Here is an 18976-nt window from a genome sequence, read left to right on the forward strand (position 1 = left end):
TATTCTGAACAAATTTATGCCAACACATGTCTTGAAGCTCACACTAGGCTATAAAAATATTCAGAGCACCAACTTTTCCTGTGACAGTGAGTAAAGCTCTTTCTAGGTAATTTGCCCAGTTCAACTTTTTCCCCCACTCACTCAAGGTTCATGGTCAAGACCTACCCAGACAGATGCTATAGCCAGAGGTTGAAAATACATCAAGTCTTTTATGGGCTAGGATATAAACTAGAATGATTTCTTGGTTAGCTTCAGCCATATTCCAATTGTGCCTTCGATAGCTAACTAACTAGTGACATAAGATTTGATTAGATTAGCCATAAGCTCTGGTTTGGCACAAAGATCACCAAGCATCATTTGAGACGATTGAAGTATTCATGCCCCTTCTAATGAGGTGGGGAGATAACCCTCAAATGAACTAATGCTAGGGATGAACAGTGACAAATAATGCACGTGCTTGTATGGGACAAAGTTCCCGTCTCTAAAGAAGTAACTTCCTCCACTCATGAAAGGAGGAGTATCTGAAGAACTAGTAACTACTCCCAATTCATTCATTTTGGCCCAACCTAGGGAAAAAGTTCTTAAAGAATCAAGATCCATCTTTTATACACAAGGATAGAGCTCAACTATGCTACAGTTGAAGACTCCTAAAATCAGGTTGTGTGCAAATCAATTTTTAAAGAAGTTACCTGTATGTTTAGTATATTAAAACCTGGGGAAAACCCAAAAAGTGGCTCAAATCTATATAAAAAAAAAATGAGAATTAGGAAAGTTTGGAATGGACTAGCACTGAAATGTAGGGGTCAGATTGATGATCCCATATGGTATACAGCATGCAAGGCTTCAGCTATCCTGAACATTACTTTGAACCTCCAATCTTTACAAAAGTGTAGCATTGTTGAAAAAAAAAGCAACAAGCCTAATGCCTTGGTGCACACTGCCCAAATACGAAGTAAGGATTTCCCCAAGTGCCTAGGATTCCTTAGCACCATTATCTGCACCTACTCCCTTTTTCTATGAGGAAAAGCAAGAGTTTCATCCTCTTCATTCCCCACAAAGAGAAGCTTGAATTTGTGGGGAAAAAAAAAAAAACTTAAAAGCTGCTAATATGAAGAGAAGCAGTCTTAGCTGTAACAGGCTGACCACTTCAGCTCTAAGTCAAAACCACTCAAACCAACCTCTGTACCTAGGACACTAGTGTATTCCATTAAATTGCCCAAAAATTTAGATTTTTCACCCCTTTCCCTCAGTTATTGCATAATCAGGCAATTACATATTCTGAAATTTGAATTTAAAAAATTCTCATGGGATGTGGGCATCACTGGCTAGGCCAGCATTTATTGCCCATCCCCAATTGCCCTTAAGGTGGTGAGCTACCTTCTTGAACTGCTGCAGTCCATGGGTGGTCAGTACACTCAGTACTGTTAGGAAGGGAGTTCCAATGAAAGATGTTATGTCACCTTCAAACAATATTGATGTTCAATGAAAAAGCTTCATTAAAATATTCAAGTAAATTACATTCAGCATTCAATAGACCACTTGTTCATACAAGGTGAATGGATTTGGACTGTTGCAGTTGAGTTTGAATGCAAGAACAGAAAAAAAGGTTATTGGCCAGAAAGCCAATAAGTAGGTCCATCTTGAGCAAAGGTTTGGGGCAGGGGAAAAAAAAAAAAGGGAATTGCAGGAGATAGAGAAAGCAAGAGGGCAAAACAGATAATTATATCCTTCACCATTTAAAAGAATCAAGGAGGCATTGAAAGCTACTAAAAACTATCCTTTTCATAACCAGATTTCAAGTTATGTTCACTGTACTTGGTAAATCCAGTTTCCAATTTTTTCCTAAAGTACATATGCACAATTAATCTTGTAGAACAATGTTCATTTGGTAAATGAAAACTTAAAGCATGCAAGTTAGTGGTTCCATAATTATGTGGAAAAATGTAAGCATTCTCCAGGTACTAGGAATTTTTGGCCTTTAGTTCAAGTGTTTCTGCAATTTCAGTTTTAAGATTGAAAAAGATCACGTTGGGGTGGAGAAGAGAAAATATTTCCCCTGCAAGTAAATTGTGAACGCATTCTGCAAGTTGCTTAGGAATTTTTGACCCAATGTGGCAAATTCAGCATGCCTTATTGGTTAGCAATCACTTGGAATTTAACCCTCAATTGGTAATGAAATTATCCTTGGCAATAGCATCCCTAATCAACTCAGGGTTGATTCTGGATTGGGGCAGGGGTTTTTTAAAAAAAGTAGTGAGGAAAAAAAAATACAAGAGGTAGAATAGTCAAGAGAGACTTCAAAGCAAAACTAGGAAAACTCAAGTGCATATACTAGTGTCTGAAGTATTGAGATTTTGCAGAAAACAAAGTGCTTCACTTAATATATGCAGAGTTGTCAACACCATAACTTAAGATAAACTTTGGCAACTATACTGTCGATTCAAAACAACCACCATCAACAGTGCAGAATATCTTTATTGAGGCACCATGAGGCATTGTAAATAGCAGGATATCTTGGTAAGGGATCTATCCATTTGAACAGTCACACAAGTTGTCTTGGACTGACAAGTGCAAGTCGTAACATTCTGTAACGAAATATTTTCACTGCTGTACCAGCAAGGCATCACAGGTTAAAGTGCCCAGTCAGTGCAAACCCAAATTCCCAAAAAACCACTGCAACAGTTTAACAAGTCATCTCTGGCAACTCATTTCAGTGACCCTTAAAGATACAGTGATCAGAGTGCAAAGCAATTTAGCTATTAAAGCACATTTTCAGTCCTGATACAAGAGGTAGCCAGAAAAGGTAGAATACTTCCAGCTGCTACCGTAGATGGCACCTCTATGCAATCGCAGCCAAATTTGATCTCCCTGGAAAAGCTGCAGAACAGCATGGTTGCTAGCAGTCTCGTGATCTGGGGCACCATCATTGGCATAAGCAGAGCACAGGACTTCATCATTCTTCATCAGGTTTACATAGAGCGGCACGTTCACAGCCAACTTCAGCATGTGAAAGATGAAGACATAAGTGCCATTCACAGGGCAGGTAAACCGCCCCAACTGAAAGTCAAATGTTTCTCCAAGATTATTGAGCAGAAGATCAAAGATAATAGGCTGGTCCAGGGATCCAGGGGTAAAGTTAGAGGTCCTTGCAGTGGAGAAGGCCACTCTCATCTGCTGAGGGAGAGGGTACACATGTACTGGCAAGATGGTGGTAGCTTGGCTGGTCACTGGCATATCCACTGGAGTAATACTTCGTGAGTCTCCTTGTCCAGAATCCGTACTGTTGAAGTGCTCACTGTCTTGTTCTGGACTGCTCATCTGAGATGAATCGCTCCACCCTGCTGTTGAGTAATTAGGACCTGCTGAGGTTGAGAAATCTCCCACTCTGCTTAACAAGGCAATACCACATTCTCTGAACTAAAAAAATTTAACCAAAAAATTAATCCTCACCCCCCCTTCCTCCCATCACCCCACATCCCCACAAAGTCAAAACATGACTGCTCATATCATTTTTACTAGAGTTTAGAAGCAAAAAGGAAAAAAAAGTCTCCATAGTACATTTGTTATAAACCAGAAAGTACAATTTTTCAATCCTTTGGTTCACATTATACTTCCTGCATCATTCTACAAATTCAAAGACAGTTACTGCTTACTGGCTTTATATTGGTTAATTATTTCAGAAAAATATGCATTAGGGACACATTCATTTGCATCATGGGGTTGAAAGGGCATGCTGAAAAAGGGGTACATGTGGTCAATCTGAAGAATGAGGCTTTATTCATGACTGTAGTGGCAATATAAAAAATGAAATAAAAGCAGGACATCAGGAGCAATTATTCAGAAACTGGACTTCTTTAGAATGAAGGCTGTACCCTAGGAATCCATTCAGTAAACATCCATCTAGAGGCAGTCAAAATAAAAATGGTACCCCGGAACACTTTTCCCAATTGGTAGCAAGGGCCAAAACCTGCCCATTACTCAAAGCAGGGAAGCAAACTACTTTTTGCTAGACAGCAAGTAAATGCACAGTTGATGAACAAAGCCTTGAAAAGAAAACTGGTCAACCAGTAGAACTTCAAGAAGGAACAATTCCAATACCCACTAGTTTAATGATGGATCCAGAAAACTGAACCAATTTCTTTGGAATTGATTGATAAAATGTTACATGTAACCTAAGCTTCAAGGAAGGATTTGGTTTTATGTCCAGATAAACGTTAAGGGTTAACAAGATGCAACTTCCAAAGTCACAGGGAATCTTGGGTTCATGAGGCAAGCATCAACTTGCTGAGATCAGAATTCAAATTCTCTCCAAGAACTGAAGGGGAAGAAAAAAGATGCAGGAATTCCACAACCCAATACCATTGTGTGATCCTGCACTATTACCCAATATAGATGGCAATAAACAAAATTAAATTATGGAAGACTTGATTAAGCAGCTCATGTTATATGAATTTCAAGATAGCACTGTACAGAGTTCAAGCAAGAGTGTCACAATACCAGTAAACAATCCATTTGACAAGAACTTTCAATATAAAAAATTAACCAGATCAGAAGTAACTGCCAGCTGCCTCTAAGCCAACCCTTCCAAAAAGGGATCAATTGATTCAGAATGCTGGACTGCAACATTCATCCAAGTCAGGTAATCCTGCATGACCTGAATTGATCAGCTGATCAAGTTTGAAGATTAAAGTTGTTCTTTTGCCTCCAAGGAGATTCATAATTTAGCCTCTGGCCAAATTGATATCCCTTTGTTGAAATGGGAAAAGCTTCAGAGCAAAAAAAAAAGTTACACCACATAGTTAATGCACTCGAGGCAGAGAATAGATACGGCACCAATAACATGCTGGAATTTAGCAGATTCCATCTGCAGATTGCCGAGTGGAAGAAAAGTCTGAACTTAAACCTAGCAGAGGGCATCTAGCCTTGATCAGCTATGGGTTTAGCTGAAGTGCAAAGTGAGTGCACCATTATATTGGTTCAGAATTAAGGTGTAGAACAGAACATTGGGCCATTGATATTAATTGTATTAGTTTCCTTGGTACATATCTATCACCCTGTAAAAAATTATTTCAAATGCTGGACTACATCTATTCTGGTGCTGCAGGAGATACAAACTCACTGCATCCATCTAGTTGTTCTTCAGGAATAGTTCCCCATCCTCCAAAAGGAAGCTCACATACAAGTAATGGAGGAGAGAACACAACTACACTATATTGGCATTCTGGGTCCAATCACAGAAGGATGAGCACAGTATAGCTTTTAGACTAGGCTGATGTGGTGTGTTGTGTCCAACGCACAGGGCCAATTTTAGAAAGGTTATTTATGGCACCAGGGTAGCAAGGTCATTAGAGACCTCAAGTGGTGATCATTCCTACCCCTCGAGTCAGCCCAGGTTTAAAAAAAAGGGTCCCATACTCAGGGTTTGAGCCACTGCCAACAGCAGAACCAGCTATTTTTCAGTAGTGATGGCCAAAAGAGCTAGAACCAAGGGACAACAGCTGCTTACAGGTAGAGGATCCTTAGAGAGGACTTGTTTCCATTGAAGCATACATGGAGAAAGGCAATGGGAAGCCACCTTGTACTTTTTCCCTAGTCACATTGCTCATTTCTCACAAGTTAATGAAGGCTCTTACGAGCAACTGAACTGAAGAGGAAAAGCACTGGACATGAGTGGAGGACCTGCCATTGGGATGAGCACCACCACTACAAACAGTTTCAATGTTTATACAAGAACAGGCAGCTGTGCCCATCAGGCTCAAGCCCTGCATATGAAATCCATGTTATTTAGAAGCAATTAGGAAGACATTTTCCTGTCTGGCACCTGCAAGACAGATTTATGACTGCTGAGCTAAATCCAACTGCAAGATGTTAGCTTTTGTTTCCGTGGACACCATTGCAGGAATGACGATGTCCAAACTATTACCTCAAAATACCAGCAAGATTAGGAAAAAAATCTTGTGCTGTTAACAAGTTAAATCTGAATCTACAAGTCAGCTAACCAGCATCCCAATTGCTTCACATGGATTATCTGTTGAATAAACCATCCATTTTCAGATTGGCATTTTGAACCCCAAAGTTTATTAGAGTCGTCCTGTAGTTTGGAGGTAACTAGATATTTTTGCAATAATTCATTTAGATTACAGCACCTGTTGCTCAAGGTCTCTCCAATTCTGGCAAACAAGGTGATGCAGGTTCAGTTGCACTGAGAAAATCCCAATGTCTTGTTTTAAGAGTTAACCTTCTCCAATATTAGCCACTTACCTTGAAATAGACCAGACAGCTGTCTACACTGGTAGCAAGGTCAACTATTGGGCATCTGCACTAGTAGCAGGGTTGACCATTCTGAAGTCACATTAGTACATTTGAAAATGAAGGCATACTAGCTTTAGGGAGTTTTGATCATTTTATCCTTAAACATTGGTGCCACTAGACTGGCCATGTTCTGGGCTAGCCAGGGTTTGATACTTAAACTGCTCCAAGCTAAATAAAAAGCCAAAGACAACAGTTAGCAAACCAGACACTGATGAACAAGTAGATTCCTAGTGGCCAAACCCAAAAGTTGGACAATTTGCAAGAGGAATCCTGAAGTTTAAATGCAGCCACTGTTATTCCTGAAACTATATTTGAACAACAAATGACATACAACATGGGGGCAGAAAGTTGTAGAGTGTTCGGAATATATTCCTGGCACAGGAATCTCATTCTAGAATTAGAGATAAAGCAAGCAGAAGCAAGAGAGCAAACTGGAGAGCATCTGTGCCACTTAATGCAGAGTTTTAAAACAAAGCTGGCATCCACAGGCCAGTATTTCATATAGTGCTTGTGGGAAGAAAAGGACTGCCCAAGATCTCAAACACCAAGTGGCAAAAATAAAAGAAACCTTCCCATCAACCCCAACTACAGGATAAAAGCATTTATAGATTGAAGAAACTCATGCGACTGGACTGGATTCCTAGAATGAAGGCAGTAAAAAAAGAAAAAAAAGTGGAAATACAACTTGCAGTATCTGACAAGTTATTCAGGCTGGACTTTCAGCATACCTAGTGTTGCCAGCCAAGCCTACAGATTTGCTGTTAAGTGGGAAGTTTGGTACACCCAAGGAGACCACAAAACTAATATCTGTACAAACATTAAAAGTGATTCATCAAGCAGAAATACCCTTCATGTGATGCAAGCAAATGGAAACCAATCATGGTGCTAATAGACCAACTGAATGCATTTTTGATGCCAGTTGAGAATTTGAACTTAAATCAAACTAAGCAAATATTGGCATGTAAAGAGCAATTATTCCACTACTTGATCTAACATTAGGGTTTCCCAACTCAAATACTCACTGAATTGGTGGTAATAAACCAGATTGGCTCAATTTAATATTTAATAAAACTAGGGCTACAGGAGGAGTTAGTCATTTCAACTGTCTCAAAGCTTACAAGTATCCGTTCAAATTGGAGCCTGTAAATTAAATGGTTGATTAACTGGAAAAAAACTCAAGCTATTAAATGTAGTTATGTCCCCATCTCAGCTTGTCAAGATATTTCATTGATACTGCATAAAATACTGTGGATAAGTGCAAACTGGATCCATAAACCAGACTGACAATCTAGACTTAAAAAAGCAGAAAAAGGGACCAATACATTTGATAGCTTATTTTGCTGAATCCTAAAAAGGCACTTGCACCTCAAGTGCCACAGAGCTTGCACTGAAAGCAGCCATGGGTAACTTGCATTGCACAATGTTCTGGTGCCATGTACCCACCTGGTGAGAATTGGAGGCTGCAGCTGCTACCACATCTGGCCAACAAAAGTGATGAGAGAAAAAAAGCGATCTAGAGAAACCTAGAAAACTCCTCAACTTGGTCTCTTTCCAGAAGAGATTTAGTTACCATGTTTACAGCACCATTTGGTATTGGCCTATTTAAGCTTTGGAGATCAATAAGCTATTTAAGAATGTGGCTCATGAACCTTCAGTGGTCTTAAATATAGATGTCATTTGTTAAATAATTACCTCTCATGGTTCCACGAGGCCCAACTCCTACACCGCGTTTGTAGTTCTGCTGGTAACCAGATTCCTGCAAAGGGCAAACATCATCCCAGTTAAATACATCACAAGGATCAAGGCATTTATGTACCACCAGATTAGACAGTTACAATTTGAAGGACCAGAGAACTTCTTGTCCAGTATGTTAATCTTGCTCTCCACCACACCCCACATTCATCAGCAGAAAAGCCTATGAAACTTAAACTTGCATTTATATAGTACCTTTATTGAATACCTAATCACATCAAGAGCAATTTCAAAATTTGCCACCAAGCCAGACAAGACTAGGGCAGGTGAGCAAAAGCATGCACAGTTTTAAAAGAAGTGACGTAAAAGGAGGAGCTGCACTTAAGACCTAGGCAGCTGAAAGTAGTGCAGCAAATGGAAACCAAGGATGTGCAAGAGGCCAGAGTTAGGAGCACTGAGATCTGGGGGTGTTGTAGGAGGTTGGAGATAGAGGGGTGAAGCAATGGAGATTTGTAAATGGAGTTTTCCAAGGAAGGCAATGCTGGACTGGGTGTCAAAGTCAGTAAGTCATGGGTAAATGGGACTAGGATAGAGTTAGGATACAGGCAGCAGAGTGCCACAGGCACATCTGGATTGTTAAGCCACACATACATAAAGCAAGTCACTAGAACCAGAGAAATCCAGATAATTTTCAGATCAGTACAGAGAGATCTGGATGTACGCTGCAATTAAAGTAGCTGCAATAGACTTTACTGCTCAAGTCTGTAAGCCTTAGAATATCTTGCTTCCTGGAAATTAAATTCAATTCCCCCCCGCCCCCCTCACAAAATAAAGCTATTTTATAGTCTCAGTGCCAGGTATTAAATCTCATTAGTTTGCACAATACACCAGATAATTTTGACCAGTTTATTTGAAGGCATAACCTTCAATGTGTTAAAGCCACAAGACTTTCCCATAGTAGACAAGTACTATACTATTCAGAGGTTTCTAAAAGGGATTTGTTTCATTCGTGAAGCAAATATCAAACCAAAAGCAATGCACAAAGTTTCAAGCATCTAGATTAGCAAGACTTGCTTCGAGGGGTGGAGGGAAACCAATATAGTAACTCAGTCACTTTCCAAAAGTAGTACACGAGAGAATATCAACCTTCCACCCCTTTATGGCAAGTTGAAACATTTTGAGGCAGCAATTTTAGAGTAAACCCCAAATACTGATTTTGACTAGAGACTATAGCCAATCATTTGACAAGTATTCAGCAATATCCAGACTTCAGTTGCCTCAATTGGATCTTGCAATTGATAGCTCAACTGAAGGGTGAAGGAAAGGAGAAAAATCCTAGATCAGATATTATTGCATCTTAACTTTAATCCAACAGGTCTTTCAAAAACTTTAGATCTAAACTACAGTAAGTCTGTACAACTACTGTGCTACTAATGCTTTGCAGCTGTCAAGTCAACCAAAACTAATGGACTTCAGTATCTGCTTCAAGTCCACAAATCAAGAACAGCTACAAACTTGCATTCACCCAAGATTCCACAACATTTAGAATATATTCAAAGTAGTGAGAATGGCAGGTGCAGAGCTCCATTAAAAAAAGACAAATGGAATCTTGGTTTATGTATAGGATGAGGGGAAAAAAGTCAAATTGTACAAATCTGGGTTATGCTGCAGTGGAGGTATGGAGGCATTTGACAGGACATTGCCAGGAGGAGATTGGAGCCATTAAAACAAACTATTTTGGGATACAGCACAAGTAATGAGATGTGTGCCAAATCTAACTAGTGTGAATTTGAACCCATGGTTCCCAAAACTCTCCAGCACTGGGGTTTTCTTCATTGTGTCCAAGTTTATTGTAAACCAATTGAAATTGATTGCTATGGTTATTAGGAACATAGGAGTAGACCAGTTTATTGAGCCTGCTCTACCAGTTTGATCATGGCAGATCAATCTCCACAACACATTCCCCATATCCCTTAATGCTTTCGTTATAGATATTTAATTATTTCTGTCTTGAATATGCTCAATGATTGAGCTTCCACAGCCCTCTGGAAGAGAATTTCATAGATTCAGCACTGAGTGGAGAAATGACTCCTCTTTTCACTCTTAAATGGTTTACCCCTTATTCTGAGACTATCTCCCCTGGTTCTAAACTCACCAGCCAGGGGAAACATTCCATCTACATCCACACAGTCATTGAAACAAATTCTTAAGAGCACCAGATCACCCCTCATTCTTCAAATACAGGCCCAGTTTCCTGAATCTCCAGACTAATTCCTGGGTTGGTGGGATTGTCTTGTGAATCTCTGTTGCACTCACTGATAGCTGGAGACCCAAACAGTACACAATACTCCAGGTACAGTCTCTTGACTCCTGTACTCAAATCCCCCTGCAATGAAGGCCAACATACCATTTGCCTTTTAAAATTGCTGGCTACATCTGCATGATAGCTTTTAGTGATTCATGAACAAGGACACCCAGGTCCCTTTGGACATCAACACTTCCCAATCTTTCACCATTTAAGTAAGAGTCTTGTTTTTTCACTGAAGTGGATAAAACATTTATTCACTATTCCATCTGCCATGTTCTTGCCCATTCATTTAACCTGTCTAAATCCCTTGAAGCCTCCTTGCATCCTAGTTTTGACTCATAAGCAAATTTGGAAATATGACATTTGGTCCCCACATCCAAATCATTAATAGATTGTGAAGAGCTGTCGCCCCAGCACTGATCTTTGTGGCACCACTAGTAACAGCCCGCCATCCTAATAACCAGTTTATTCCTTTTGTTTACCAATTCTCAATCCATTAGTCATCATGTTACTGAAATGGAGCGCAGTTCTGGGCACCACACTAAAGAGTGCAGCATAGGATTTACTAGAATATATGGACTCCAAGAGTTAAATAAAAGATGGAATAAATTCCCTGGAATTTAGGCAAGAGGCAATTTAAGATATAAAAAAAGGGTAGAGAGAAACTATTTCTGCTTGTTGAAAAGTTGACTCGGACAGTCTAAAAAATTAGAGCCAGACCTTTTCAGTGAAATTAGGAAACACTTCCACATGCAAAGGTTGGTAGAAGTGTGGAATTCTGCCAATGGCAGTGGATGCTGGATCACCTGTTTGATTTAAAAATCAGATTGAAAAATTGTTAAAGGTATAAAGGAATATGGCACCAAGGCAGGCATATGGGTCACAAATCAGCCATTATCTCACTGAATGCAGAAGCTTGAGGGGCTAAATTTCCTGTTTTTGCAGACCAGGATGATGGATGGTGAGCTCAATGCATCATTGTTCTTTTTGATTAGTAATAGCCATGCTCTTGAAAATGGCAACAATAATCAGATGCAAACACCACTTTAAAAGATTCAAAGAGATGGGGAAAGAAAAAGAAAAAAGTGAGGAAAAAAGGTTGAAGTTTTCAAAATTGAGGACAATCAAATTCAGGAGCACTATTAAAACAAAAAAGTATTGTCCTAAGAATTAGGAGAGTTCATGTTAATAGCCCATGGTCTTTTCACTTGTAGACAGCATTCAAAGAAACTTAAATGTGACAGTTAGAATTGATGGTTCAATTAAAACACTTGCATGCTAGACTGGCTCAATGGCAATAGTAATCTCTTGTGCAATTTGTACAAGACTTCTGCCAATTTGATTCACTATGTGGCAACAGCTGAAGGCACTGGATACTGCAGAAGCTATGGGCCCTGACAACATTCCAGTGATAACACTGAAGGCTTGTGCTCCAGAACTAGCTGCACCCAGAGCAAAGCTGTTTAGTATAGCTACAACTGTCATCTACCCAGCAATGTGGAAAATTACCCAGGTATGTCCTGTACACAAAAGCAGGACAAACCCAAATCGGCCAATTACCATCCTCAGTCTGTACTTAATCAGCAAAGTGATGAAGGGGTTGTCATTGCCATCAAGCAGCACTTGCTCAGCAATAACCTGCACACTGATGCTCATTTTGGGTTCCGCTAGGGCCATATAGCTCCTGATATCAATACAGCCTTGGTCCAAAACAGACAATAAAAGCACTGAACTAGAAGAGAGGAGAGTGAATGGCCTGGACATCAAGGCAGCATTTGACTAAATATGGCATCAATGAGCTCTAGCAAAACTGCAGTCAATGGGATTCAGGGGGAAACTCCACTGGTTGGAGTCATGCCTAGCACAAAGGAAGATGGTTGTTGGATGTCAATCAGCCAAGTTCCAGGATATCAATGCACGAGTTCCTCAGGGTAGTGTCCTAGGCCCAACCATCTTCAGCTGCTTCAATGATCTTCCCTCCAACACAAGGTCAAAAGTGGAATTTTTGCTGATGATTGCACCATGTTCAGTAGCATTCACAACTCTTCAGATACTGAAGCAGTCAGTATCCAGATGCAGCAAAATCTGGAGAACATCCAGGCTTGGGCTGATAAGCGGCAAGTAACATTTGTGCCACACAAGTGGTGGGCAATGACCATCTCAAGCAAGAGGAGAAGAATCTAACCATCTCCAATGGAATTACCACTGCTGAATCCCCCACTATCATGGGGGTCACCAATGACCAAAAACTGAACTGGATCAGACAAATGCTATGGCTACAAGAACAGGTCAAAGGCTGGGAACTCTGTGGTGACTAACTCACCTCCCAACTCCAAAGCCTGTGTCTATCTACAAGGCACAAGTCAGGAGTTTGACGGTATACTCCACTTGCCTGGATGGGTGCAGCACCACTCAAGGAGCTCGACACCATCCAGGACAAAGCAGCCTGCTTGATTGCTGTCCCGTCTACAAACAAACATTCACTCCCTCCACCACTGATAGTGGCAGTGTGTACCATGTACAACATGCACTGCAGCAACGCACCAAGGCTCCTTCATCAGCACCTTCCAAACCTGCAATCTCTACCACCTAGAAGGACAAAGGCACCAGATGCATGGGAACAACCTGCAAGATCCCCTCCCAGCCACACACCATCCAGACTTGGAACTATAGTGCTGTTCCTTCACTGCAACTGGGTTAAAATCCTGGAACTCCCTTCCTAACAGTACTATTTGTGTACCTACACCACATGGACTGCAGCAGTTCAAGGAAACAGCTCACCACCACCTTCTCAAGGGCAAGAAATGCTGGCCTAGCCAGAGACTCCCACATCCTATGAATGAATTTTAAAAACTCCCAACCAGTTCTTTTGGGTTGATGACAGCTCTATCTGCTGGAAGATTTAACTTTACAAAGCTGCCTCTTAAAACTAAAAAAAAAAAAAAGAGTGAAGCTAGTGAACTCAATAGTTGAATATTCTGAAGCAAGTAAGAGAGCCAGAGTCACTAACACAATTTGACAATTCTTCAAAACTACACACTGCAATCCTTACCCTTGGAGTAAATGGCATCCCAGGGTACTCTCTATTTGGAAAAGGTCCATATGTTCCATTGCCAGGTATGGGAATTCCTCTGTAGCCATCAAATCCTGGTGATGAAATAGAAGCAAATTCATTAGTGTAAAACCTTTAAGCAGAATATAAACAGGCTTGATGAAAGTATGCAAAGCAAGCTTGGAGAGTTTTTTTTTTAAAAAAAGCTTCCAATTTAGATAAAAGTCCAAACATTTCCTCAATCTTTCTTTCAAAAAGCCAACAGGTTTATTTATCCACCAGCAGCCTATGGGTCAGCTCACTAGCTACCTACTGTCGCAAGGCTGTGCTATGGTTTTTAAAAAGCACTGAGTCTTGCTGTGCTCCCACAAATGGTATGAAGGGATATGGTGCCAAGGCAGGTATGTGGAGTTAGGCCACAGACCAACCATGAAGTTGGCTGAATTACATTGGCCTCCTTACACAGTGACTCTCAGCCCAAAGTGAAGAGTAAATTACATGCAATTAAAAGTGGCTAGTGGCTTTTCTGCTGAATTCTTCCATCTGAAGCAAGTTTGATGAGTTTGCTGGGCAGAAGTGCTTCCAAGTCCCTTACACTGTTGTATTGGTTTGCTTTTAAAAAGTTGGGTGGCAGAAGCAAGGAGGAACACCGATTCAGGTCTACAAGGTCCTGGTCACCCAGCAGCAGCTATCACAGCACATTCTGAAGAGCAGACAATGGGAAACTACAAGAGTCAAAACAAGGGAAATACCAATTTGAGACAAATGCAAAACACGTGTTGAAAGGCAGTTAATATGGACTATTTTAAGTTAATCCAGGAAGAATTAGTTTAAAAACTGTCTTGTCACAGGTAAAGGGAAAATCCAAATTAGACAATCTCCAGGACTAACAATGGTCAAAAGCTTGAAATTGTGTTGCCAATTGCACATTAATTAAACCCAAAGTGATCTCTAGATGAGAATCTAGTAAAAAAAAAAAAATCACTTTTTGCCACAAGGTTCTATAAAAATTTGAACATCTTCCCAGACAGGAACTATGAGCTGATGAATCACCAGACTGTTTAATAGGCATTCCTCTATCCTATTGTCTGAAGTGGAGATGATCAAAGTTCTATGAATTTTGCAGACATGGATACAGCAAGGGCAATCAAGTTGAAGCAAAGTAAGAGATTCACAAAATGGCTACTTGGACAATCAAAATGAAGCTAGATGAGTTTGCACCAAGTCAGAATGAGCCAGCACCCACTGGGTAGGACTTAATCTAAAGTTAGACTACTCCCTCTGATCACAAAGTTCTCCATAGAAATTTCAAGCAGGGGCTAGCAAGGAAGCAATGACCAAGATTCTAAAATCACTACACTTAAATGGGAAGACTGCAATTTCCCCTTCAAAAAATTCTGTTCCAGTTGGAATTTTATTATTGAAAGCCTGAATACATGCACCAAACTCCCAAACTTCTTATTTTAGAAGTTTAAGAGGAAAGGAACCCAGCTATTCTGGAAACTACAGGCCCATTTCACCAAGTGCTGAAAAGCTACTAGGGAAGGCATAGCACAACATACAAGGTCATCAGGTAGGATTAAAGGAAAAGAGAAAACATCCACAAATTTCCCCATCCTGGGTGCCCAAGGCATTTGGCATGAGTAGAGGTATGTGCTCTAAAACAGATTGAATTTTAGCCCAAATGGTTAAGAATGTGACTTCTCTAGGAATACTGCTACCTTCAGGTACAAGGCAATAATGTTTTTGCTCATTTGTTAATATCAGTCCTTTTAAAGCAGCTATACAAAAATATTAAAGATAGGAGTGGGAAGGAAAGTATTTATATTACTGATTTTGAAATAGAAAATTAAAGATTAATGAGTGCAAGACAGATCAATAATTTTAACATGCACACAGTTAGAAGCAACAGACAAGGTGGGCACCATGCACAGGGTGAACTATACAGTTTGTATGATTTCCCCTAGAAGTGCTACACATCAATTTAGGTAGACAGATATTCTTTACCATGTGGGGGGCAAGAGAAATTAATCTCAACCAACCCAAAATGGAGTTAGGAAGGTTGATGCTACCTATTGTAAACAAAAATACAACTGGTCATTTAACACAAGGCAAAATGGAATTATCCCATAGTAGGGGGATGTGAGCGAGTTGGAAAGGGCATACCTCAAGGTCCCTCCCTCAAATTTATTCATACACAACCACAGCTTAAACACCAACATTTCTATTGTAGTTAATTCTGGTCTATGTAGGACAGACAGTCACAGCCCAGATGGGGGAAAGTGAAATGTAAATCTTAAAATGGTGTCACTCTTGGGATGTGCAGCAAGGAAAGTTTCCTCAGATCCATGTCACACTAAGCAAGTTGCCCACTGAGTAATTCCAATACCTGCAGTCTAGAAGCATCAAGATGATCATTACTATAAAGTTTGAAGATTCAGAAAAGAACCACTTTGAAAACTTTTCATGCATATACACATCTTTGCACTGTTTTTGGATTTAGTGAACTTGTTTAAAATCTGTATTTCAGCAAAGGTTGTAGGAGGAAGAACTAACCCTTACAGTCATTACAGGATCATGACTGTCAAACTACTAAGTGGTCTCCTTCCTTTGGCTTTGTGTTGGAACAACTTTCAACCAGTAACAGACACTGCTTGGGCTCATTTAACTAATAGCTCCACTGGCCAGCCTTCTGCCAAGAAAGGAGTCGAGAATTTTAAAGCACTTAAATGCACCCCCACCCCCCCCCCCCCCCAAAAAGACAGATCACTTCATATTTAAAAAGTCAACTGACTAAAGGAGGTTGGTAGGATCTAGACCCTGAAAATAGATAGACTTGAAAAAAAAAAAAAGTGCGGAGAGATTCAGTAATACAGGGCAAAAACAGTTAATGTAGCCCACCAGGTGCATGCTGTGGTCAGAGGAAGGAATGAGCATTAAAGCCAGATGAATGTTGCAACTGTTGCATTCATCTACCCAGCTAAAAAAAGTCAGTAATTTGTATATGGAATCATCTCACTACAAAGTGGGGGTTTTGAAGTCAGGAGAAATTGACAGATCCAATTACCTCTTTTCCACAAGGCTCAAATTTAGTGCCAATCAGGCACTTAAGTGGACAGCTGCAGGTCTTCCATAGGATTTAGGACCCTATTGCCAAAAGTCCCACCCTTGGAGAGCAGCCAGCCTGAGGCCGACAGGTGCAGCACCTCTGTGGAGGCAGTGACTGCAGCTCAAAGGTGACCATCCTAGAGGCTGACTCGCATCACGAGTCAAGCCTCAGGTAGGTCAGGGTGGCCTTCAGTGGGCACCCCCCTTCCTAATGCTAGGTCCCTTGTTCAGGCATTAGGTTTTTGCATGAGGGCTGTTCACAGGCTTTCCCACTGGAGACTAAATTTGAGGCGGTAGTAAACCCCCCACCCCAGCCACTAACCCACCTGATCTTACACTCTCCCCATCTCCAAACCAGCTGTGGGGAGAGCATAAAATTCTGCCTAGTACATCTCTTGTAGTGCATGCAAAAATCACTATATTCAGGTTATTTAAGAGGGCAGAGTGCTCTTGGTTACATCCTATCCCCCTGCAAAGTTCCACCATCCCATGTCTACATATTGGTTGTAAAGAAAAAAAAGTCTGCAAATAAAAAAGGATGTGGGTCCTTTGACAGGGAAGTCATGATGCCAACCCAAGAGAACTAGAACACCAAACTCTAGTTTTGAATTCAAAACAAGATTTGAAAATGGGATACATTGCACATTGAAAGGATGGGGATGTCATCATGACTTTAAATATGGTTTTTCCACATTGTGGCATGGTCTAATACAGTTAGGAGAGAACTAGGAAGGAAGTGTGTCCTGAACACAGACCTGAAGGCTCCAGTATTCCAGTGATGTCAATAGAATCATGGGGTTGGGTGGGGAGAGAGTGCGTAGTCCTAGCACTGGCACTGAAAAGTCAGTCATGAACATGCACCAGGCCAATACAATCCAAGAAAAAGCAGTATGAAGACAATGTTGCAAAAAAAAAAAAAAAACAGCACCAATGCTTTAGAACAGATGGAGGTCCTTGGGAGTACAGGTCAAGATAGAGAGTGGGGGTTATGGCAGGAGAAAAAAAAAAAATCATTTTTAGTTGTTCAGAATGGAATTTCTATTCGGAGTGGAGCAGAGCACAATTTAAACAAATGCTGGAAATCACAGGCTTTTTATAAAAAATTTTATAAAGCAGAAAATGCTTTGCAACAGGCAGCCATTCAGCCCATGGAATCCATTTCAACCATGATCTAATTGAATAGTCATCTCAACTCCAACTACACACTTCAGTTCTAGAACCATTAATAAGCCTGCTTTAACAAGTCAGTTTTAAAAGTCTCAATTGACCCCTGGCCTCTTAAGTTTGGGGGGGGGGGGGGGAAAAAGGGAAGAAAGGAAGATGCAGCAAATTTCACTTTAAAGCAACTTCTGATCACTCCTGAGCAACCCAACTCTAATTTAAGGTTATACTTCTGTTCCAGAATCTACTAGAGGAAATAGGTTAGATAGAAAACAAAAATCAACTCCTTTCATCTTAAAATCAGATCACCTTTAACCTTCTATAGTCAAGGGCATCGAAGCTTAGTCTATGCAACCTTTCAATTTAACTGAAGGAGTGCAATACAGATTCAAAGGCCAATATCCTCTTCCAGGAGGTGGGGTGCCCAGAACCAAATACAGAACTCTAAATGGGGTTTGACTGGGAGCTAGAGCTGTAAAGAATTTCCACCCAGGATAAAAAAAAAAGTCAATATTCCAAGAGCCTTTATTTTTTGTTCTGACCAGTAGGTAATTTCTACTTGGAATGCAATCTCTGCTGGTCCACACTTCCCATCTTAAATCTAGAAAATGCACTCATCTATCTTTCTTGGGTCCAAAGTGAATGACCTCATTTCATACCAACTGCCAGTTTTGCCCACTTAATCCAATGTCACATTACAACTTTCTGCACATTTACATCAATCACTGTACCACTATCAAGTATGGCTATTCCTTCAGTGAAAAACTAAAGCCACAGTAGAGATCCCTGGGGATATACTAATCCCAGCTTGCTTACTTGAGTACATACCTCCCAACCAATTCTCTATCAAGAAAATAGGTGGACACCAAATCCATTTTTTTGTAAAGTTTTTTTTACATGGAACCTTACAGAAGGCCTTCTGGCAGTCCAGAGAACATGCATTGACTATTTAGTGTTTGATAGACCTATTTTAGTTTTTTTTTTAATAAAAGGAGTTGTTACTTTATGGTGAGTTTTTTCTTCAATCCCATTGGCTGATAACAGTCCACTGTCAAAGATTCTGGCAATTTCCTCAAATTAGCATTACACCAATAGGCTTACAAATTTCCAAGTTTCTCTCCTACTTGCTTAAGTAATGGAATGACATTTTCCAATCCAAGGGATAAATTCTTAAAAGTTTAGAAGTCATGACTAATTTACCACCAATTTTCTCATCTACTTTAAAATACCCTGGGGTAGAAACTGTCCTGCAGATTGGGATCCCTTTCCTTTAATGGAATGATTACTCTTTTCAAAATTTTCCTTGCTTCTCTGGCATTTTATCCTCATCCTCTAAGATCGAT

At 40.3% G+C, this 18976-nt stretch overlaps 1 protein-coding gene across 12 annotated transcripts in view; it reads right to left on the minus strand.

Moving 5' to 3' along the window:
- Positions 1-18976, minus strand: part of caprin2 (caprin family member 2) — an 80022-nt gene that overhangs the window by 13538 nt on the left and 47508 nt on the right. For 7 of the 12 annotated variants that reach the window (XM_068051021.1, XM_068051023.1, XM_068051014.1 and 4 more), the window contains 3 exons: positions 13365-13459; positions 8005-8068; positions 2470-3362 (listed from right to left, as the gene is read on the minus strand). In XM_068051021.1, coding sequence (XP_067907122.1) covers positions 2773-3362; positions 8005-8068; positions 13365-13459 — 749 coding nt within the window. In that variant the 3' untranslated portion in view covers positions 2470-2772. Of the gene's footprint in view, positions 1-2469; positions 3363-8004; positions 8069-13364; positions 13460-18976 lie in introns of those variants that run through there. The other 5 variants (XM_068051024.1, XM_068051025.1, XM_068051017.1 and 2 more) reach the window with 4 other exon arrangements.

The sequence above is a fragment of the Heterodontus francisci genome, chromosome 18 (genome assembly GCF_036365525.1).
Source record: "Heterodontus francisci isolate sHetFra1 chromosome 18, sHetFra1.hap1, whole genome shotgun sequence".
Classification (NCBI taxonomy): domain Eukaryota; kingdom Metazoa; phylum Chordata; class Chondrichthyes; order Heterodontiformes; family Heterodontidae; genus Heterodontus; species Heterodontus francisci.